At 40.0% G+C, this 23908-nt stretch overlaps 1 protein-coding gene across 2 annotated transcripts in view; it reads left to right on the forward strand.

The window, feature by feature from the left end:
- SWAP70 (switching B cell complex subunit SWAP70) overlaps positions 1–23908 on the forward strand; it is a 69697-nt gene that overhangs the window by 41234 nt on the left and 4555 nt on the right. For both annotated transcript variants that reach the window (XM_034666546.1, XM_034666545.1), the window contains exons 4-9: positions 6115–6342; positions 8903–9049; positions 10468–10576; positions 12721–12902; positions 21844–21951; positions 23578–23744. In XM_034666546.1, the coding sequence (XP_034522437.1) occupies positions 6115–6342; positions 8903–9049; positions 10468–10576; positions 12721–12902; positions 21844–21951; positions 23578–23744 (941 nt within the window). The remainder of the gene's footprint in view (positions 1–6114; positions 6343–8902; positions 9050–10467; positions 10577–12720; positions 12903–21843; positions 21952–23577; positions 23745–23908) is intronic.

The raw sequence follows: 23908 nt of genomic DNA on the forward strand, positions 1-23908 counted from the left end.
TGGAACTGGAGGTGGGGTAGGCCTCTTACTTGTGAATGTTTGGGTTCTTTCCATCACTAAAATATTCATGGTGGACTTGAAAGTGACCTTGTCCTGATTTCAGTATCAGAAATTAGTAAGAAAACTTACCTTATTCCTCAAGGCAGCACTTGCTTGATGTGGAGGGCTTGTCTTAGTTTTAAATCTGTGAAGGGACCCGCCAGCACCAGCTTCCTGACTGCTTTGCCTAAGAAACTCAAAAAAGATTTATGCCCCAGGTGGCCTGAAGAACTGGGACCCTTGTAAGCCTTGTGGTGTGCCATGATTCTAACCTTTTTTGTACCCTAAAGCCCCACCAAGACTTCACAGCGTCCCTACCTTCATCTTTGTGAGCTGGTAGTAATGTCTTTGGTCCTCTTTTCTTTTCTTATTTATTTTTACCAGATGCTATCTAGTATTTATTTATATAAAATATAATTCTTTATTTGTCTAAATTACATTTATATATTATTTTATTCATTTAGGAAAAAAACCAAGCTGTTAGAATGTTTATATTATTTTTTGTCCTCTTTCTAAACAAATTAATCTCACTTGAGAAGGGAATAGCCTCTCTTTGACTTGTTTAGAATAGGCAGGCAGCATACCTTGTCATGTTATTATTTGGACTTACTCTGTTTTGACATCCTTAACTCCCTCACCATTTGTTCTGCTTAGCTGTAGAATTTCTTTGTGGCCTGGAGTACTTTGTGGGGAAAAGGAATCACTGGGACAGATTTTTTTTTTTTTTTAAAGATTTTATTTATTTATTTGACAGAGATAGAGACAGCCAGCGAGAGAGGGAACACAAGCAGGGGGAGTGGGAGAGGAAGAAGCAGGCTCATAGCAGAGGAGCCTGATGTGGGGCTCGATCCCATAACGCCAGGATCACGCCCTGAGCCGAAGGCAGACGCTTAACCGCTGTGCCACCCAGGTGCCCCTGGGACAGATTTTTGTGGAATTGCTTTGTCCAATTGCTGAACCAGCCTCCTGAGGTTTAAAATACAGCTTTGTATTTATTATGTTCTTAGCACATCTCCTGTCCTTGGATCAAGCACTGTAAACTCAAGGTCACACTATTTTATGGAAAATACTAGAGTCATAGTATTTCTTAAGGTGGCCATTGTCTGTTACATTTTGCTTCCTTCCTAAATACTTTAATAACATTTTAAAAAACCCATATTTTGAACTAGTTTTAGACTTAGAGATTTTTTTTTTTTAAAGATTTTATTTATTTATTTGACAGAGATAGAGACAGCCCGTGAGGGAGGGAACACAGGGGGAGTGGGAGAGGAAGAAGCAGGCTCACAGCAGAGGAGCCTGATGTGGGGCTCGATCCCAGAACACCGGGATCATGCCCTGAGCCGAAGGCAGACGCCTAACTGCTGTGCCACCCAGGCACCCCTAGACTTAGAGATTTTAATAAAATTTAATATAAAGATAGGTACATTTAAAAAATAAAATTTGAAATATAATGTCTTAATTTGTCACAAGTGTATATATGAATTTAATTCGTAATCTTACCAGCAGTTTTTAGGCTTTATACATTTAAGGTGATTTTTATGTTTCTAATCATTCATCTACCATAATGATTATTTATATTTTGTGTACGTCCAGAATGTTTTTAACTAAGATTTTATTCTATAGCTTTGATTAATGCTATAAAATATACAAGTAACAGTGGTAGTTATATGAATGACATAAGCTGTATAAATGCTTGCTTTTGACTCAGTTTCCCATCACCTAAAAAGTGGTGTCAAAAATATTAAGTAACTATTTTAGTGAGTTAACCACACAGAAGTCAAGATACAGTATGTTCCCGTTTAAGATGGTTCTGTAATTTTTGTCAAATGGTATTCCTGGAAATGTGTGTCGTGAAGTATAGTTTTTTCATTAGTATTCATTTTCACAGAGCCAGAACAAAACAGGATGTGTCTGTTGTGGGCTTATTTGAAAGAATTGCCTTGATGCAATTAAATATCAAATCTGAAATAGTTTTAAGAGACCTTTAGTGAAATAAAACCTGAATTGTTGTTAAGCCAATAAAGGCCCTTTTTAATGATGACAGAGAAAGAACTTTTAATAAAATAATTTTTGGAGCCAAAGGCCTCGAAAATCACATGCAGCCTGAAAGTTTATTCTTTGTTATTTTTGGTGAAACTTGCTTGCAAGGAGGAAGTAAGCTGCTTCCTGAAACTGAATGAGCTCTTAGAATTAATGCGGGCCACTCGAGACTAACACGGCAGCACGTGATTTATTGTTTAGTATAATGGAATAGTTGAGAATGGGAATGTTTGTCTCTCCCTGGCCCAATATAATGAATTAAGAGGTCCTTCAATTATTTGCTAATGATAAGTATACGAATTGAAAGTATATGTATTGAAAGTCAGCAGGAAAGGAATCTAGATAATTTGTCTAGGACAGTCCCTGCTAACGCTGAGCAGATGCTCGGTGCTGATGACACACTCCAGAAGGCTTTGGGAGCGCACCTTCAGAAAGGTTCAGAATGAACCTGGGAAGTCGCCTCTAGAGCTGAGTTTGCTACTAACAGGCACTCTGAGTGACTAACGTTATAAAGACCCTATCATATACAAGAGAAACTGAAGCTTGGAGTGGGAGGGACTTGGGTGTATCCACCGGGGTAGGTGAGGAAAAGCTAAGGCTGATTCCTGGCTGGGAGTATGAATGGTCATTCGGATGCACCATTTTTTGGCACGCCCGTACAGGTGTCCGGATGCATACACGGGTCTTCTGTCGGCCTTACTGCTAGAACTTCCGGTCGCACTTGCGCTACCTTTATCCCAAGTTGTGATCAGACAGCATGGGCCCTTCTTTTTGCTGCATTAGGGAGTCTGAACTTTTGGACATGTTAATGCCTCTAAGATATTTTACTTTGGGCATTTATTTATCTTAACGTCCTTTTTTACTTTCTTTTTCTCTCTTGTCTCTCTTTGATCTCTTCTTGTCGTTAGTCTTTCTTCCCTTTTTTCTGCCCCATTCTCTCCTCCTCTTTTGTCTTTCTCTCTCCTTGACCATTTTCTTTTTTTCTCCTTCGCTGACTCTCTCTGTTACTTCCTCTTCTTTTTTAAAAGATTTTATTTTTAAGGAATCTCTACACCCAATGTGGGGCTTGAACTCAAAACCCCAAGATCAAGAGTTGCACGCTCCACCAACTGGGCCAGCCAGGCACAAATGACATTGTTCCTTTTTTTTTTTTAAAGTAAACTCTACCCAAAGTGGGGTTGAACTCACGACCTGAGATCAGGGGTCACATGCTCTATGGACTGAGCCAGCCAGGCTACTTCTTTTTAAAAGCCAAGGAAATAATAATATCTGGTAAGCTTAACAGTAGGTAATCTGTCTCCAACAAGAGAAGAAAAGATCTAAGTGTATTTTTCTCCAACAAGTAAACATTTGTTGACTACCTACCATATGCTACATAGATTAAGGAGAGAAGATCATTTCCATACTAGAGGACTTTATAGTATCCCATCAAATTAAATCTGTAGAACTCTTGATATTTTTTGACTTTATGATATTTTATGGATGTACATTTCTTTGCAGGGATATTTTTCCTGTTGTTGGCATTCTTTCTCTGCTAAAACATGTTATTTCATAGACATCATTTTAACCAAATTAGTGGATGTGCAAAGGAGAGAAAGAAAAATTAACTCACAATCCTATCTGTAACAAATTAGACTTACTGTTTCTGTGTTTTCCTCTAGTATTTGTCAAAATATTTTTATGCAGTGGAAGTTATAGGTAAATTTAATTTTGCATTCTTCTTTATGTTATTTCATAAATCTTTCTAAAATATAATTTTAAATGTTTGAGTAATATAGCACACACTCAGTACAAAAGGAAGTAACATTGTTGGGATACGTACTGTGTCAGACACTATGCAAAATAATCAGTACTGGTCTCATTTTATCCCCACAGTAGTTCTATATGGTAAGTGTTACTGTGTCCATTTCATAGATGAAAAATTGAGGCTTAGCTTAGTTTACTTCAGTTTAGTAAACGTTAATTGAGCTCTACCACATTCTAGGTGTGATGCTGATTTCTGGAGATCCAAAGATGGGTGGGACGTGGTCCCTTCTATAAGGAATTCAGAAAATGGTAGGGAAGCAAATGAGTAAAGAGATGATTTCAGTACAGTATGCTAAGTGCAGTGATATAGAAGGTCACCTGACCTGGATTAGGGTTGGTCAGAGCAGTTTGCTAGAGCTGTGCTTCCCAAACTTTAGTGTGCATGTGGAAGTACCTGGGGTTCTTGTTATAATGCAGATTTTGATTGTTGGGTCTTTGGTGGGGTCCAAGATTCTCATTTTCTTACAGGCTTCTAAGTGCTGCTGGTGCTGCTGTTCCACACACCTCACTTCAAGTAGGAATATCCTAGACGATACAGATTATGAGTGAATACCAATTAGCCGGATATAAAAAAGAGGAGAGATATTCAAAACAGAGAGGACAGCATGGGGCAAGGCATAGAAGCATAAAGAAGTGTAACTCTTTATAATCTGTGGCAGGTGTTGGCAGATTATGGCTCACTGCTGGATCTAGCCCATAGCCTATTTTTGTTTAGCCTAAAAAAACAAAAAACCCCAGCCCAAAGAAAGAGTAACTTATAATTGAGGTGCACAAAGCCTAAAATATTTACTACCTAACCCTTTACAGAATAAATTTGAGATCTCTGATCTGTGGCATGGTGAAGGGTAAAATCTGCAGTGGGCCTAGTGGGAGACATGTTAGAGGTAGATAGTAAGCTGGGCTGGGGCTGGGAGGGTGGTGCTCACCAAGGGACACAGAAGAGCCTGGCCTTTATCTTTGAGGTGATAGAGAGCCAGGACAGGATTTAAAGAGGGAGGTGACAGGCTCAGCTTGTGTTTTAGAAAAATATCTCTAGCAGAATATAGATACAAGGGAGCAATGCTGGGGGCAAGGATACTAATTGGGAGGTCCTGAAAAAGGCAGATGGAATTGGAGGGGATGGGTTTGAGAACTGCTGGGACAAAGTTTTTCATTGTCTTTTGACTGTAATCCATAGGAAGATAAATATTTTATTTCATGACCCAGCACACATAGACACACCCACAATGCCAAACTTAAAACATTTGTCTTTATTGTAGGTGAACGCCTATTTTCATTCCATTAAAGAAAATGCTGGTTGCTACCTAATACATTGATTTCATATTGGGTTATAACCTATAGTTTGAAAAATACTTACCTACAGAAGTGAAAATAGGTTTTTATCACTGATTTGGTATAAGGGAGTGGGGAACAAGGATTGGCATGGGTGAGTGGTGTTGTTCCCAGCTGAAATCAGTAATAGAAAGGGAAGCCATTTGGAAGGTAGAGGTGATTCATTCATTTTTGGACATGCTGAATTTGAGAGTGCTGTAGGAAACCCAGGCTTTCCAGAAGATAAGATACTGATTTTTCATTCAGTGAATATTACTACCTCACTGTTTTGTTCACCTGCTGCTATTTCAATAGCAACGTTTTCTACTGTCTTTCTACACAAGGTATGTGTTTCAGGATTTAATAAGCTTTTCCAGCCCAGGCTAGGAATTCAGCCATTGTTGCCAGCATTGTCAATGTTAAAATGGGAGGAAGCATCATAACTTTCAAATAATTGGCTTACGTGGAAAATTTGTAAATTGAGTACTATCTTGTACATACTACTTTGAGATGCTTATTTAATTTAGTACTTGCATATTAGTTCAGTAAGATCAATATTCTGATATATTGAAATATTTATCCAACAGAGAGTAGTCTAATCACATCAGTTAGTGTGTATGGTACTGTATGTGGGCAGTTTGCTTTAGTTCTGCATACAGATATACTATACTTTAGAGGGTTATCAGTTTTTGATTCCTTTACTTGTTTTATAAGGTTAATATAGGACCAGTGGCATTTTATCCATACCTTTCCCCCTGATAATATCATGATTTTTTAAAGATATGCTTTTGTAACTAAAAAAGAACATTTCGTAAGTTGACCATAACAGTGTAAATAAATAACATAGATACATACGTAAGTTTAAAACTTATTTTTTTTTTACTAGGAATTAATAATTTTACGTTTTTCTTTGTACAGATTGAATACCTGCTTAAGAAACTTACAGAAGCTATGGGAGGAGGTTGGCAGCAAGAACAATTTGAACATTATAAAATCAACTTTGATGACAGTAAAGATGGCCTTTCTGTGTGGGAACTGGTTGAGCTTATCGGAAATGGACAGTTCAGCAAAGGCATGGATCGGCAGACAGTGTCCATGGCGATTAATGAAGTCTTTAATGAGCTTATATTAGATGTGTTGAAACAGGTAAGAGGCCTGTAACACTATTTCTCCTCACCCTTAGAATTTGATATGTTTGAAATAAGATATTTTCATTGAGTGTAAGTCATTTATACTTTTACACTGATTTAGAACAGGAATAAAGTTTCTTATTTTCCCAGTCTTGTATTAGGATTTAATTTTAAAAAATTACTGGTACAATTTTGAAGTACTTTTAAGCATTGGGAAATTACTATTTTGAAAGAACTGTTTAAATGTCCACATTTCTACCTATTTTTAAGATACTTTCATGTCATGTGTGCAGCTGTATTTGTTGATCTGAAAGATCTTCATGGCATATTGTTCAGAGGAAAAAACAGGTTGTTGAACAGGAAGTACCTTGCAACCCCTTTCATGAAATGTGCTGTATGTTTGTAGGGCTATCTGGAGGGATGGTCACCAAAATGTTAAAAGTGATTGCTTCTCGATTGTGGTGGGATTTCTGTAAATTTTATTTTCTTCTTTATTCCTTTCTTGTTATTGGACTTAATACTTTATATAATTCTATATGTGAATGTATGTATATGATTATATATTTTTATAAAATCAGAAAAATACCCTTACTTTTGGGGGAAAATACCTTTATATAGCAAAATTGCATTTATCTTATTAGATTATGACCTGCATAGCATCTGATATACATATGGGAAGCTTAATGCTTGTTAAACAGAATTTATATATTTTTTAGTGGATCTTTTCAGATTTCTTAATTATTATACTGAATAATAACTCCCAGTTGGGATTTCCTTACCTTGGTCCTTTATTTACTCAGCAGGTAATGTTGTTGTCTTTGCTCTTTTTCCCTAATTGAGCCCATCAATAAACATTAATTGAGGTTTCATTTGTTTAGGTTTTTAGTGCTAAAAAGAAGTGTGAGACATGGTCTCTGTCCAAAGACTTCTAGGCCCACCAGGATGGCAGGATAGTTGGACTACAGATGAATTTCAGTATGAGATAGCTTTTGCTTAAATATCCAAGGATTAGGAAACTGAACAAGTGTATGATTAGAACTTGGCATAATAATCAAATGATACAGCAAGGTAATATGTATTTAATGATAATGTATAGTCTACTATAGGCTATCAGCACTTACACATTTAATATTTAAAATGTCAGCTATTCTTGGGGCTCCTGGTGGCTCAGTCGGTTAAGTTTCTGGCTCTTGGTTTTGGCTCGGTCATGATCTTGGGGTGGTGAAATTGAGCCCCACATTGGGCTCTGTGCTCTGTGGGGAGTCTGCTGGGGATTCTCTCTCCCCCTGCCCACCCCCTCGCACGTGTGAGCTCTCTCTCTCTCAAATAAATAAAAAAATCTTAAAAAAAAAAAAGTCAGCTATTCTCAAACAACCCTGAAGGGCTTGGCCTATAATAATGTATCATTTTGCATAAGTAAAAATATGAATTACACATCTTTGTGACTGATATGTGGAAAGGAAGTATAGGCCTAGAAGTGGGAGTATAGAAGCTACATTTAGATCTTTTTTTTTTTTTTTTTTCTAAAGATTTTATTTATTTATTTGACAGAGATAGAGACAGCCAGCGAGAGAGGGAACACAAGCAGGGGGAGTGGGAGAGGAAGAAGCAGGCTCATAGCAGAAGAGCCTGATGTGGGGCTCGATCCCATAATGCCGGGATCACGCCCTGAGCCGAAGGCAGACGCTTAACCGCTGTGCCACCCAGGCGCCCCAGAAGCTACATTTAGAAGCCAGAATCTAACTGCTAGTTCATTTTCTGTTCATCTGCAGCAGAGTTCCTCCTCCAGAGTAGTGAGTGAGTGGTCAGGTAGAAGGATAGGTTGGTGCCAGAAGGTGATTGGATGAAAGATATATTTGGCCAAGTTTAACATTATCATTGATTGAAGTTTTAATTTACTGAGAATCACTATCAGGGTTTTACGTGTGTATGTGTTTTAATCAGAGTAGATAGGATAGTATAGTGAACTCCCGTATACCATCCATCCAGCCCCAGTAACCACCATCACATGGGTAATCCTGCCCTTCCTGCTTTTCCTCTCCTGTATCTTGAAACAATCCCAGACATTTCATTTTATCTATAAATATTTCAATAGGTATCCCTAAAAGATAAGGAATTTTAGGGACACCTGGACGGCTCAGTTGGTTAAGCGTCCAACTCTTGATTTCGGCTCAGGTCATAATCTCAGGGTGATGAGTTTGAGCCCCACGTCAGGCTCCGTGCTGGGCGTGGAGCCTGCTTCAGATTCTCTCTCCCTCTCTTTAAAAAACAAAAAAGGAATTAAAAAGAAATCACAAGGCTTTTAGCACCAGGAGTTCTAAGGCTATGTATATGGCATTGGAGGATGGGGAGTGGGGTGGACTGTTGTCTCTGCATGTCCAGAATTCTGTGTACACTTTTGTATGCATGTATTTGCATGAATTTGACTAGGTTTAGTGTCCCTGGCCTTCGTGGATCCTCAGTGGGCTCATGACCCACAAAGGTCAAGAACCACTGCTACTCACGTATTCCAGGAAGAGGTACTAGCTCTTGTAAGTAAACGGCCAGGCATTTATACCAGATCTGATCTTTCATAGGGTTACATGATGAAAAAAGGCCATAGACGGAAAAACTGGACTGAACGCTGGTTTGTATTAAAACCCAACATAATTTCTTATTATGTGAGTGAGGATCTGAAAGATAAGAAAGGAGACATTCTCTTGGATGAAAATTGCTGTGTGGAGGTAAGAGTCTCTTGTTACCTCTTTCTGATGCTGCCCCCTGGTGCTCAAGTCTTTTATCTTACTTCTAGACTTTAGAACCTTAAAACAATCTTAAAATTAACATCTCTAGAATAGTATAGGCATAGAGTTGCCAAACTTTCTGAACCAAAAACCGAAGATACCTGATAAAAGTTTTTTGTAACGTGAATTTATTTTCTGTCTCATGAACAAAGTATAGGGATTAAGTCAGATTTATTTGTACATTTAAGGACACATTTATTGAATAAAATGGAGTTATAAAAAAGAAAGCAAAAAAATATTCAGTAAGACACAGTGCTTGAAATCATGAATATATGAGGAAATTGGCCATTTTGAGTACAGTAAATAAAAACTAAAGAAAATAAGAGCATTATCTTTGAATATTTTAGGTGACTTTTAGGACACCTTATTCATCGCTGTTTATAAAGAAGTGAAGTCCTCAAGAAACGTAAATTTTGAGTTTTAAATTTATATCTGAACCATCATCACATCTGTATTTGATGAAGAACATTTAAAATACCTAAAATCTCACTCATAAATGACAATGTATTTTGATGGACAAAATAGCATAGATATATTAATGTCTCAGGATGTACACTGGCCATCAAGGGGTCTTCTTAGATTCAGCTAAACATGGAGACTCACGAGATTACCATAGGCCGTACCGGTCCACTTAAGGATATAGGACAGGAGGGACACCTGGGTGGCACAGTGGTTAAGCGTCTGCTTTCGGCTCAGGGTGTGATCCCACACGTTATGGGATCGAGCCCCACATCGGGCTCCTCCGCTATGAGCCTGCTTCTTCCTCTCCCACTCCCCTTGCTTGTGTTCCCTCTCTCGCTGGCTGTCTCTATCTCTGTCGAATAAATAAAAAAAATCTAAAAAAAAAAAAAAAAAGACATAGGACAGGAGCCACAGCTTGCTCGCGGTAACAGGAGCCACAGCTTGCTCGCGGTAACAGGAGCCACAGCTTGCTCGCGGTAACAGCCCAAGTGCAAAGAGAGTGGATCTGCATCAGGTGGATGTGGGAGTCACCCTGCTTCGTAGCCTCGTAGCGCATTGGAGTCGGTACCTGTGGTAACAGTGTGGATATGCCTTGTAGGGTTCCTGTAAGAGGTGTGCTCGCATACCAGTGTCACTGTGCTCAGGGAAGCCAAAGCACTGTGTCCTCACCAGGTGTTGGTTCTTGCAGTCCAGATGGAGTATGCTTATCAGGGGTCATTGTAACCGTAGGTAATGTTGCCTAGAGAATAGCATTTTGTAAATCAGAAATATGCTCTTACAGACATTTTTCATTGACATTGAATTTCAGCCAGATTTGTATAAATAATTAAGATTTGAATTTAATTTAAATGGTTAAAAATAAAATTTTCAAAAACTGATTTTGCTTTCTGTGTTAGTCCTTGCCTGACAAAGATGGGAAGAAATGCCTGTTTCTCATAAAATGTTTCGATAAGACCTTTGAAATCAGTGCCTCAGATAAGAAGAAGAAACAGGAGTGGATACAGGGTAAGGCAGTTTTTATTATTTGTCATGATATAACTTGAGAGCTCCGACTTTGTATTTTTCATCCCAGTAAAGATACTAAAGGCATTGTTCCCTCGTTGTAGTTATTTCTGCATGCAGCATAGTAGCTGAAAGAAAAACAAATTGAGAGGAGCTCCCAAATTTTTCATCAGTTTCGTTTGCATAATGAACTTGTGGGAAAATTATAAACTGGACATTTTAGGTTTAATTTACTTTTACTATTTAAAGAGAATGGAATTTCCCCTTTTAAGGACTGTGAAGAATTTTGAAGTGACCATCTTGAATTTTTAATAATACAGAAAACAAAAGAGGAATAATGCAATCACTTTTGAATATTTCCAGTTTTTAAGATCTGTTATTTTCACAAGAAATCACTAGTTTCAAATGATTATTTTAAGAACACAAACTTTTGATTTAATAAATTTTAAACTAAAGTATTATTCTAAAATTAGTAAAGAATGAAATATTATATAAGATTTTTTTTTAATCACGAAAGGGGCTTCTGAATATGATATTCTTGGACATAAGTAAAATTATGTTACACTGAAAATTGTGGTCATTTTGATGTTACTTAAGATTTTGAGGCAAGTGCACCTAGATTTGAATCATCTTTCCTGGGTCACTTGAGTTATGAATTTTGTAGTTGTTTTTCCTCTTCTGTAGACTGGGGATAATAGTACCTACCTCTCAGAGCACCTGGGTGGCTCAGTCGGTTAAGCATCTGTCTTCAGCTCAGGTCATGATCTCAGGGTCCTGGGATCGAGCCCTGCGTTGGGATCCTTGCTCAGCGGGGAGGCTGATTCTCCCTCTCCTCCCTGCTGATGCTCTCTCTCACTACCTCTCTTTCTCTTAAATGAATAAATAAAATCTTAAAAGAAATAGTACTACCTCTCAAGGTTTTTGTGAGCGTTAATAATTGGATAATGAAGATACACTTGCACATTTAAAAAATGGCACATCATTGCAGAAATATGATCGATTGTAGACAACCTAAATGTCTATTAATTGCAAAATGGTTGAATAAATGATAGAAGAAACACAATGGGTTTCTGTACAGTACTTTTTGTATAATGCTTAATTTATTTATTTCAAAAGATTTTATTTATTTAAAGAGAGAGTGTGTATGTGTGATAGAGAGCATGAGCAAGGGGGAGGGGAAGAGGGAGAGAGAGAAGCAGACTCCCTGCTGAACAGGGAGCCCGATGTGGGGCTTGATCCCAGGACCCTGGGATCATGACCTGAACTGAAGGCAGACGCTTAACTGACTGAGTCGCCTGGGTGCCCTGTATAATGCTTTCTATGCTGATAGCGAAAGCTCTCCAAGATAAATGAAGTGAAAAAAACCAAGGCTCAGAAGAGTGTATTATGTCAAAAGAAGATGGAGGATGTAATACATAATTATTTGTATATGCTTAAAATATCTGTGGAAAAGATGCATAGAATCTGTTAGCGCTAGTTGGTAGTGGAGAGGGGAAGCCAGTACTTGGGGATAAGAGCAGGAGGGAGACTTTTCCCGTATGTCTTTTCATGCTTTTGAATTTGAACAATGTGAAAGCAATAGCTGTTCAAAAAATTAAAATTAATTCAAAGAATCAGGAAAATACATAAAAATTAGATAACACACGCAAAGGGTATACGTATAGCAAGTATTCAGTAAATGGTAGCTACTTCTTACCATCTCAGGAAGGGAGTGTATAAGGATATGGTTTCATAAGGCATAGAGAAGGGGCAAACTAAACCCAGCATGTAGCAAATCAGATATCAGGAAGTTTGAATCTCAGCTCTTACTATGTCTTGTTATTTGGCCTTTTGAGAACTATAGAGAAGGGAATTGAAAGTGTTGTAAGTTCTTCCAATGTGTGCAATATTCCCGAATCAAGTATCTATTTAAGCACAGATATGCAGTTAGGGAATTTTGGAGCTGGCGGGGACTCGCGAGATCCCATCCTTGATTTTCGAGCTGAGCAGACTTATCCTGCAGGTTATGACTTAGACGTCACACCACGACTCCATGGCAGAATCAGAATCTACACTGGGTCTCTGTTTCCTTCCCAGTATGCCATCTGCATTTGAGGCTGACGAAGAATAAACAGTCTGTCCCTTTTCCTGTCCTACACCTTTTATAGCCATTCATTCTACTATCCATCTGTTGAAGTTGGGCAGCCCCCCACCACATAAAGAAGCCCGCCAGCGTCGGAAAGAACTCCGGAAGAAGCTGCTGGCTGAACAGGAGGAGCTGGAGCGACAGATGAAGGAGCTCCAGGCTGCCAATGAAAACAAGCAGCAGGAGCTGGAGACCGTGAGGAAGGTGGGAATGGACCGTGCACTGGGGGAGGGCCTCTTCCACCGTAGGAGCCATAGCTCCCTTACTTACAGGCCGTGGGTCTACCAAGACCAGGGGCGTGCAATCTTAGAGAGATGTTTTGGTAAATTGTTTTCTCAGAAGGTGTGTCTGAATTGCTGAGTGAGACATCCTGGCTTTCCCAGCCTTGAAAGTATGAGGGTCTCAGGTCAGCAAGGCATTTCATTGACCGGAAAAGAACATTTGTAAGAATAGTGAGCACAGTTGAATTTTGTCAGAGAAAGATGAGAAATTGTATTCCCCTAAGGATGTCAAGGTCACTTTTGGTGAACTGGACAAGGTGTGTGGCTTTTTTAGTTTTTCTCCCCTTAGCTCCCATCTTTACTCATGAATACCCTTGGTATAGAACTATGGGTCTCACTTTCCGTTTGGAGCCAAACATACAGTCTGAGTCAGTTTCTCCTTCCATCCCTGGGCCAGGAGGTCAAGTACTGTAGATTGTATAGGATAATTGACATTCATTGGAAAACCTTGTTGCTCACTTGTATCATGGTTCTGGCCTGGTAGTGGGTCCTTAGTGTAAGGGCACCATCCTTATTTGGGATGGGTTGAGCCCGTCTGCCTTGAATCAGTGAGCACCTGCTAACCAAAAGATCAAAGACCCTTTTGTGTCTCCTATGTAGCACCTTTGCCCTGGAATATGGGAGATGCTCCCAGGATAAGCCCCCATATTCCTGGTGGGGTTCTCCATTTGCAGTCCACGGAAATGCCACACTTTGTGCTGACATCTCTGAGTAGACTCCAAGTATTTTCTAATACTTCTATAACCTTAGAAATTGTGTGGACATATGATGTTAGAAACAGTTGTTCCTATCTAGCCTACCTACTTTCTTTTTTTTTAAAATTTTTTGTTTAAATTCAATTTAGTTAACATATAGTATGTTATTAGTTTCAGTATATTGTTAGTTTCAGTTATTATTAGTATATTATTAGTGATTCATCAGTTGCATACAACACCCATGCCCATTACATCAGGTGTCCTCCTTAATGGCCGTCACGCAATAACCGTATCGCTCCACTCACCTCCCCTCCAGCAACCCTGTTTCCTGTAGTTAAGAGTCTCTTATGATTTGCTTCTCTCTCTGTTTTCATCTTATTTTATTTTTCCTTCCCTTCCTTTATGTTCATCTGTTTTGTTTCTTAAATTCCACATATGAGTGAAATCCTATGGTATTTGTCTTTCCCTGACTGACTTATTTCGCTTAGTGTAATACCCTCTAGTCCATCCACGTTGTTGCAAATGGCAAGTTCATTCTTTCTGATGGCTGAGTATATATATACCACATCTTTATCCATTCATCTGTCGATGGACATCTGGGCTCTTTCCATAGTTTGGCTGTTGTGGATGTTGCTGCTATAAACCTTGGGGTGCAGGTGCCCCTTCGGATCACTGTGTTTGTATCCTTTGGGTAAATACCCAGTAGTGCAGTTGCTGGGTCATAGGGTAGCTCTATTTTCTACTTTTCGAGGAGCCCCCGAACCGTTTTCCAGGTGCATACCTACTTTCTAAAAGCAGCCCCTCAGGTCTTGCTCCTCTTCCTCCTGAGTCTTGCAGCTTGCCTTTCTGCTGTAATACATTTTCTTCAAAAACTCCCCTAATGGGGTAGGAAGAGCACGTGGAGCATGTGAGCACTGCTTCCTTCACCCACTGGACGCATGGCAGTAGTGGGTGTTATTAGAGAGGGGTGGGAATCTGGGCTTGTTGTCCTTCTTCCATAATTAAAAAAAATTATGCAAGAGGTCCTACAGAAAAGAGTTTGAAAGACTATATACAAAGCATCATAAAGTGAATACCCCTGAAACTACTACCCAGGTTAGGATAGAATATTGCCAACATTTTGTTTTAATTTTTTAGTAGTTTACGAACAGTAAGATTCATGGTTTATTTATAGTTTTATGAGTTTTTACATGTGTCTAGATTCTTGTAACCAGCACAGATAGAATGCAGAACAATTCTAATGCCCCGGAGAATTTCCTCACACTGCCCCCTCTACTCAGATTGTCCACTAATCCCTAACCCCCAGCAACCACCGATCTGTTCTCTGTTCCTATATTTTTACCTTTTCCAAATTGTCATATAAATGGAATTGCACGGTATGTTAGTTTTCAAGACTGGGTTCTTTGACCTAGCATCATGTGTTTGAGATTCATCTGTCTTGCATCTTTCTGAACCTTTAGACTCTTTAAACTCTGCCTCCCATGAGCACGTAGATGGCCTGTTCTGCTGTATGTGAATGTATGCCCAGAGCTGGCAAGGCCTGGGCCAAGCTAGACATCTTTCCTCCTACCTAGTTTTACAGAATTATTTAAGCAACTGATTTGAGATTTGACAAGCGTTGAGAAGTTATTATAAATCCCTTAATAATCTTTAATTTTCTTTTTCTTGTTAAGAAATAAAATTCATCCCAATTTTTCATTGAAGTGTATTTAGAAAAAAACTGCTTAGATGAGTATTTTAATTACATGGAATTCGATAACATTTGTGGGTTTTGCAAGACTTGATTGGCCTCACTTAATTAGGAAGAAGCAACGAGGAATAATGTAGCTTTTGTAAATTAATACATATCTTTAAAGGGATTGCCCACATGTTTGTTTTTTTTTTAAGACTTTATTTTTGTAGAGCACTTTTAGGTTCACAATAAAATTAAAAGGAAGATATGGAGATTTCCCATATACCTCCAGTGTCAGCACACACAGTTTCTCTCTCGGTATCAAGATCCCCTTCCAGAACGGTACCCTTGTTAAAATTGATGCATCCACACCGACACGCACGGCACCCACAATGCATAGTTTACCTTAAGGCTCATGCCTGCTGTTCTGCATCCTGTGGGCTTGGACAGATGTATAATGACATGTATTTACCCTTACAGTGTCATTCAGGCTTATTTTCACTTCCTGAAAATCCTCTGTGCTCTACCTATTCATCCCCCTCCTCTCCCAAATAACTATTTCTGTGTTGGTTTCTTTAAAAAAATATAATCTTTGGTATAGGTAATATAATCATATGGTTCAAAAAAAATTATACAAAAGAATAAATCCCACTTGATCATGGCGTATGATCCTTTTAATGTATTTTTGAATTTGGCTTGCTAATATTTTATTAAGGATTTTTCATCAGGGATATTAGCCCCTAATTTTCTTTTCCTGTGTCTGGTTTTGTTAGAAGGGTAGCACCAGCCTCATAAAATGAGTTTGGAGGAATTCCTTCTCTTTTTTTGGAAAAGTTTGAGAAGAACAAATATTAATTCTTGTTTGAATGTGTGGTAGAATTCGCTGTCTGGTCCTGGACTTTTGTTTTTTGGGAGGTTTTTGATTACTGATTGAATCTCCTAGTAATCAAATTGGTTGTGTATTTTTAGGAATCTATAAATTTCTTCTAGGTTGTCCTATTTGTTGGTGTATAATTGTTCGTAATAGTCTTTTATGATCCTTTGTATTTTTGTGGTATCCTTTGTAACATCTCTTTCATTTATTTGAGTCCTCTTTTTTCCTTGGTGAGTCTAACTAAAGGTTAGTCAATTTGTTTATCTTTTCTAAGGACAAGCTTAGTTTCACTGATCTTTTCTTGTCTTTTTGGTCTCTTATTTACTTCTGCTCTAATCTTTGTTACTTCCTTCCTTCTACTAACTTTAGGCTTCATTTTTTCTTTTTCTGGGATTCTGGAGCAGAATATATACACCTATAATTACGAAATCCAGGCTGATGCAACAGTAACTGTTTCAAATCTTGCTATTCACTGTACCAGAGGACTAAGGGTTCAACGATTGGGTGATCATGTACTCCCCCTAGAAGTGTCACACGTCACTTCTATTTACAATATTTTGCCCAGAACTAGTCATCTGCCGGGAAGTCAGCTGTCAGTCTTACTGGTGTTTTCTTGTGTGTGATCAATCATTTTTCTCCTGTTGCTTTCAGGATTTTCTTTTTGTCTTTATCTATTTACAGTTTGTGTGTGTGTGTGTGTGTGTGTGTGTATCTCTTTGTGTTTATCCTAGAGTTTGTTGAATTCTTGGATGTGTAGATATTTAATGTTTTCCATCAGATTGGGAAAGTTTTTGGCCATTCTTTCTTTCTTTTTTTTTTTTTTTTAAGATTTTATTTATTTGACAGAGAGAGACAGCCAGCGAGAGAGGGAACACAAGCAGGGGGAGTGGGAGAGGAAGAAGCAGGCTCTTAGTGGAGGAGCCTGATATGGGGCTTGAACCCAGAACGCCGGATCACGCCCTGAGCTGAAGGCAGACGCCCAACCACTGCGCCACCCAGGCGCCCCCGGCCATTATTTCTTTAAACATTTTTTCTATTCCTTTTTTTCTTTCCTCTTCTGAAATTCTCATTATGTGAATGTTGGTACACTTAATGGTGTCCCACATTTCTCTGAGGTTCTGTTCATTTTTTGTCATTCCTTTTTCTCTTTGTCTTCAAATTGCATTTCTGTCAATTGATCTTTGATTCTTCTTGCAGTCCAAATATACAGGTGAGAACCTCTAGTGAATTTTTCATTTTAGTTATTGTGCTGTTCAACTCCAGAGTTTGCATTTGGTTCTTTCTATAATTTATAATTTATATAATTTATGTATTTTTATTCATAATCTATTTGATAGGATATATTGTCATACCTTCTATTACTTCCTTAAGCATGGTTTCCTTTGGTTCTTTGAACCTATAACTTCTGTGAAATCTTTGCTAAGTCCAGCATCAGGGCCACTTCAAAGGCAGTATGTTGCCTGCTTTTTCCCCTGTGTATGAGTCACATATTTCTTTCGTACATCTCTTATTTTTTTGTTGTATAATTTTTTTGTTGTATAATTAAATAAGGTGTTATATTAGTTTCAGGTGTACAATACAGTGATCACAGTCCCATACATTACTCCGTGCTCATCAAAGTAAGTGCACTCTTTAATCCTCTTCACCTGTTTCACCCATTCCCCCACCCAGCTCCGCTCTGGTAACCACATTTATTCTCTGTATTTGAGAGTCGGTTTTCTCTCTCTCTCTTTTTTTGTTTGTTTCTTAAATTCAACATACAAGTGAAGTCCTATGGTATTTGTCTTTCTCTCACTATTTTACCCACTGTTGTACTAGATCCTCTGGACCCATCCATGTTGTTGCATATGGTAAGAGTTCATTCTTTTTCATGGCTGAGTACTATTCTGTTGTGTGCACATGCGTGTGTATGCATACTGCATTTTCTTTCCTTTTTTTTTCTTTTTATTTTTTAAGGGTTTTATTTATTTGAGTCAGAGAGGTACAGAGAGAGAGAGAGCATGAGCAGGGGGAGAGGCAGAGGGAGAGGGAGAAGCAGACTCCCGGCTGAGCCAGGATCCCGACGTGGGGCTTGATCCTATGACGTTGGGATCATGACCTGAGCCGAAGGCAGACAATCAACCGTCTGAGCCACCCAGGCGCCCCATACCGCATTTTCTGTATGCATTCATCTGTTGGTGGAATTTGGTTTGTTTCCATATCTTGGTATTATAAATAATGCTGCAATAAACATAGGGATGCATATATCTTTTTGAATTAATATTTTTGTATTCTTTGGGTAAATACCCAGTAGTGTGATTACTGGATCATATGGTAATTCTGTGCTTAATTTTTTGAGGAACCGCCATACTGTTTTTCACAGTGGCTGTACCAGTTTGCATTCCCACCAACAGTGTGTAAGGGTTCCTTTTCCTCTACATCCTCATCAACACTTGTTTCTTGTATATTTGATTTTAGCCATTCTTACAAGCGTGAGGTGACATCTCATTGTAGTTTGATGTGCATTTCCCTGATGATGAGTGATGTTGAACATCTTTTCCCGTGTCTGTTGGCCATCTGGATGTCATTTTTGGAGAAATGTCTGTTCATGTCTTCTGTCCATTTTTTTTTTTTTAAAGTAGGCTTCATGCCCAGCGTGGGGCCCAGTGTGGGGCTTGAACTCATGACTCTGAGATCAAGACTGAGATCAAGCTGAGATCGAGTTGGACACTTAACTGATTGAGCCATGCAGACACCCCCTTCTGCCCTTTTTTTTTTTAGTGTTGAGTTGTATCAGTTCTTTATATATTTTGGATACTAACCCCTTATCAGATATATCATTTGCAAATATTTTATCCCATTCAGTAGGCTGCCTTTTAGTTTTGTGGGTTGTTTCCTTTGCTGTGCAGAAGCTTTTTATTTTGATGTAGTCCCAATAGTTTACTCTTGCTTTTTTTTCCCCCTTGCCTCAGGAGACCTATCTAGAAAAATGCTGCTACAGCCAGTGTTAGAGAAATTACTACCTGTGCTCTCTTCTAGGATTTTTCTGGTTTCAGGTCTCACATTCAGGTCTCTCATCCATTTTGAATTTATTTTTGTGTATATGTGAGACAGTGGTCTTAGTTTCATTCTTTTGCATGGAGCTGTCCAGTTTTCCCCTACTGGTTATTGAAGAGATTCTCTTTTTCTCATTGCATATTCCTGCCTCCTTTGTTGTAGATTAATTGACCATATAATTGTGGGTTTGTGTGTTTATTTCTGGGGTCTCTATTCTGTTCCATTGATCTATGTGTCTGTTTTTGTGCCAGTACCATGCTGTCTTGATGACTACAGCTTTGTGTAGTATATCTTGAAATCTGGGATTGTGGTACCTCCAGTTTTGGTCTTCCTTTTCAAGATTGCTTTAGCTCTTTTGGGTCTTCTGTGGTTCCATACAAATTTTAGGATTATTTGTTCTAGTTCTGTGAAAAATGCTCTTGATACTTTGATAGAGATTACATTAAATCTGTAGATTGCTTTGGGTGGTATGGACAATTTTTAAAATGTTTGTTTCTTCCAACCCATGAGCATGAAATATCTTTCCATTTGGAAAACTGGACATTTAAGCAATATATTGTAGCAGCTCTGGGTATGGATTTCTTCCCTCCCCTGAGGGCTTGTCGTTGTTGGCTTGGTCATTTGTTTAGTGACTTGGCTGGGCTATTTATTTCAGTGAGGTCTGTTTTCTTCACACTCTGAAGCCTCTGTCTTCTTCAGAGGCCTGGCCTTGGGTACGCACACAATACCCTGGGGTGACGTGTTAGCAGGGTTCTCTGTGTGTGTCTGATCTCCCTGTTAAGCTGTCTCCCTCTGTTGGTATCCTATCCAGCTGTTAGAGCTCTGTTGTTTTCGACAATGGCATGGGGCCTAAATTGCTCCTCAGTCTGATATTATTTAAATTCAATCCCAGAGGGACACCTGGGTGGCTTAGGTGGTCGTCTACTTTCAGGGTTCTGGGATTGAGTCCTGCATCGGGCTCCTTACTCAGCGGGGAGCCTGCTTCTCCCTCTTCCTGTTCTTGCCTGAAGCTCTCCCTGCTTGTGCTCTGTCTCTCTGACAAATAAATAAAATCTTAAAAAAATACAATAAATTCAAGCCCCCGTGTAGTCTTTGAGACTTGTTCCTATTACATGAGGGTTCTTTGCTGTCTCTCTTTCTCTCTGTCATACTTCTAGCTGGTCTGTGGTTTAGTTTGTTGGTCTCATGGAGCAATGAGCTGCCTCTTAATTCCTTAAAATCTCCATTGTTTTCAAGAGCATCTTTAAGTTTTAACTTCCTCACCCTGTGTTTTAAATGACATCATTTCTTTTGGGGAGAACTTCAGATCTTGCCTGTTGGCCTGGGCAAACCTTTGTGCCAGGGCTCTGGAGCTGGTGGCAGAAACAAGTGGTCTACTTCCCTTGGCATGATACTCCTGTTTTATGAGCCTGTCACCAGGTGGAAGTGGTAGCCTCTGGTCTTACAGTCTTGCCTGTCCTGGTGTGGAACCTCTGCTCTACAGGTGATTGGGGCAAGGGTGATTGTGCCTAGCAATCTCAGCCTGTCATCCCTGAGGCAGAACTTCCACTCTATGAGTGGGGGCTGGGTGGAGGAAGGAGTCTCAGACCTCTCAGTCACTCTTGCTTGGAATAGAGTTTCTGCAACAAGGAGCTGGGAAGAATGAGAATGCTAGTGGCTGTCCTTCCTGGGGGCGTACCGTAGCTAGAGTTCCAGAGTCTAGTTTCTTCCTTGTGCATCAGACTGTAGCTAGACTATGAGCTGAGGAAAGAGGAGGCCTGTGTTCTTGGTTTCATTACCAGGAGTAGAACTTGGTTCTTACTGACATTGTGGGGGGAAAGGAAGTAACGCTATGGCTCAAATGCTGTAGACTCTCACTGTTCTTACTAAGATTTGGTAGATTTTCTTGGCTGTATGCTCTTAGGATAATTTCCAGAGACTTTAAATGGTTGTTTTGGTTTCTTTTGGGGTTTTTTTTGAAATTATTTTCACCAGTTATGTGTGGTTTGCTAGGGGAATGGAGCTCCTCATTGCCACCCTTGATAAGTCAAGCTCTGGCAAAAGTTTTAAGGAATGTGTGTGAGATGATAGAACTGTACAGAAAGAGCTCAAGAAATAGATGCTGAGCCTCATGAGTACATTTGCAAGTGAATTTAACTCAACTGACTACAGAATTTTCTTTGCATAGTGTTTTTCAGACTTAACAATAGTCATTCATTTACCTAATTTGTATATTGAATGGGAAGATTGTTGGAATGGAATTCCAGTTGATCTAAAAGTTTTTATTCTATCTTGATCGAACATTAAGAATGTTTGGCTTTTCCCATGTGCTTTAGTGTGGCCATTTCTCTCCTTTTTTTAATATATAGATTTTTTAAAAAAGATTTTATTAGAGAGAGAGCACAAGCAGGGGGAGGGGCAGAGGGAGAAGCAGACTCCCTGTTGAGCAGGGAGCCCAACGTGGGGCTCGATCCCAGGACGCTGAGATCACAACCTGAGCCGAAATCAGACGCTTAACCGACTGAGCCACCTGTGCGCCACATTTCTCTTTCCTAATGCACCTCCATTCTAATATTTACTGCTTTTCTGTGGGGGTTTGATTGGGTAGAAATTGGAAGAAGCAGCATCTCGTGCAGCAGAAGAAGAAAAGAAACGTCTTCAGACTCAGGTGGAACTACAGGCCAGATTCAGCACAGAGCTGGAGCGAGAGAAGCTTGTGAGTGCCACCCAGCTGGGAAGCTGGGAAGCTGGGAACGCTGCTGCATTTGCTTACAGAGCCAGTCTGGGTGAAGGGCGGGGGTGGGGGGGGCAAGGCCTGGGAGGCTGGAGGGAGGCCATCTTGTCAGCTGGGCTATGCTTCTGACTTGCAGTGGGCTTGGGGAAGTTCTGTGTTTCTTCATTCAGTATGGGTTTATTGAGCACCTTCTATGTGCCAGGCACCATGCCAAGGGTGTAAAGGTAAAAGACATAAACCTTGCTTTCAGGACCCCAGAATAGAAATTCATGGACTGGGGTGATACGTACTGTGGTTAAGGTGACTGTATGTCTTGGTTTGCCTGGGATAGTCCTTGCCATCCTGATATAATTAATCCTGATATAATTAGTATATGTGCTGCCGAAATGAGCACTAATCCTGATGTAATTATTAGCAGCATTCCTTTTCCTTCTCAAAGAGTCTGGCTTGGAAAAAAATTGCTATGGAAAAAGTAAGCACGGGTTCCGTGACATTTCTCTTCTGTCAAGAGCAAAGTGGGAGGTTCTGAAGTCATGAGAACGTAGGAATTCTGGTCTGTGGCTCTTAGCAGCTCTGATTCATCTTGGAGGTTCCCATTCCCCATGACACCCAAGAGCCAGGTTGCCGTAGGTGGTTAGTTCATTGGAACACAGGTCTTAAACGGACTTGTAATGTGTGGGAGAGTACTGAGCACAGTACCCATTATATAGATGCTCGTGACATTTTTTTTTAGTAACTTTTGGTTGCTTGGAGTTGAAACAGACATGTTCGTGTTAGGAGAGAAAAGTACTCAGGCAGGTAGATGTGGGGGGGAAGGAGCGCTGCATTCACAGCCAGAAGATCTGGGTTCTTTCCGCTCTGCTCTGAGCAGGAGTTTTCTCTTTACATTGGAGGCATTGTCATGTGATCTCCCATGACTCTTTTGAGGATGTAGTGAGCGGTGAGAATATTTTATAAACCGCGGACACATATGTTAATGTGTGTGCTATTACATTTAGATGTCCTTGTCTTTCAATTTTTAAGGCAGAGATTCAAAACTGTTTAATACAGAAAGGAGAAGCCATATACTTGTTAGGGTGCTAACTTGGGTGCTTGAGTCCCCCCAGGGCTGGGTGTGCCCCAGGGAGGGAGAAGAGGGGCCTGGAGGCAGCCGGGTAAGAGGAGTCGCTGGCTGCTGGTCAGTCTTCCCTTTGCCCTTTATTTTAACTCTCTGGCTGTTCTGACTGGGCAGAGGTTCAATCCTTTTAGAGAAGATTGTGAGTAAAGAGGTTGTGGCTTTATAACAGAAAGGAATTTAAAGAGAAATTATTCAGGGAAACAGTTTTTTCCTTGACTTGACTCTGAAAGTGCGGAGTGGGAGGGACGGACACTCCGAGGGCAGGACTGCAGCCTTAGTGTTGCAGTTTGTGTCGCCGGACTCTGGCTACGGTCTCAGTGCTGGTATTGGGTGTGGTGCTCCCTTTCCTCCATCTTCAGGTCGGGGAGTGTGGGCCGGGGCCCTGCCCACGCTGATGGGCTGCGGTGATCGTTCAGGATGGCGGAGGAGCGGGAGAATTTCCCTGAGGGTGAGGTCTGCCTGAGTTTAACATGACCCTTTTATACCATCAGATCAGACAGCAGATGGAAGAGCAGGTTGCCCAGAAGTCCTCTGAACTGGAACAGTATCTGCAGCGAGTCCGGGAGCTAGAAGACATGTACCTAAAGCTGCAGGAGGCCCTTGAGGATGAGAGACAGGCCCGGCAAGATGAGGAGACCGTGCGGAAGCTTCAGGCCAGGTGCCAGATCCATCTGTGTCCCGTCCCTTTACGTATCTCGCTTGGTGAATGTCGTTTCTAGGAATGACTAACGTGCTGGGGAAGAGAGAGGAGTGTCTGCCAGATTGGAGAGCCCCTGGAGGCTTGGCTGGCCGACTTGTTTATTCTCAATCTCGGGCCCTGGA

Source organism: Ailuropoda melanoleuca, chromosome 8 (assembly GCF_002007445.2).
Source record: "Ailuropoda melanoleuca isolate Jingjing chromosome 8, ASM200744v2, whole genome shotgun sequence".
Taxonomy (NCBI): domain Eukaryota; kingdom Metazoa; phylum Chordata; class Mammalia; order Carnivora; family Ursidae; genus Ailuropoda; species Ailuropoda melanoleuca.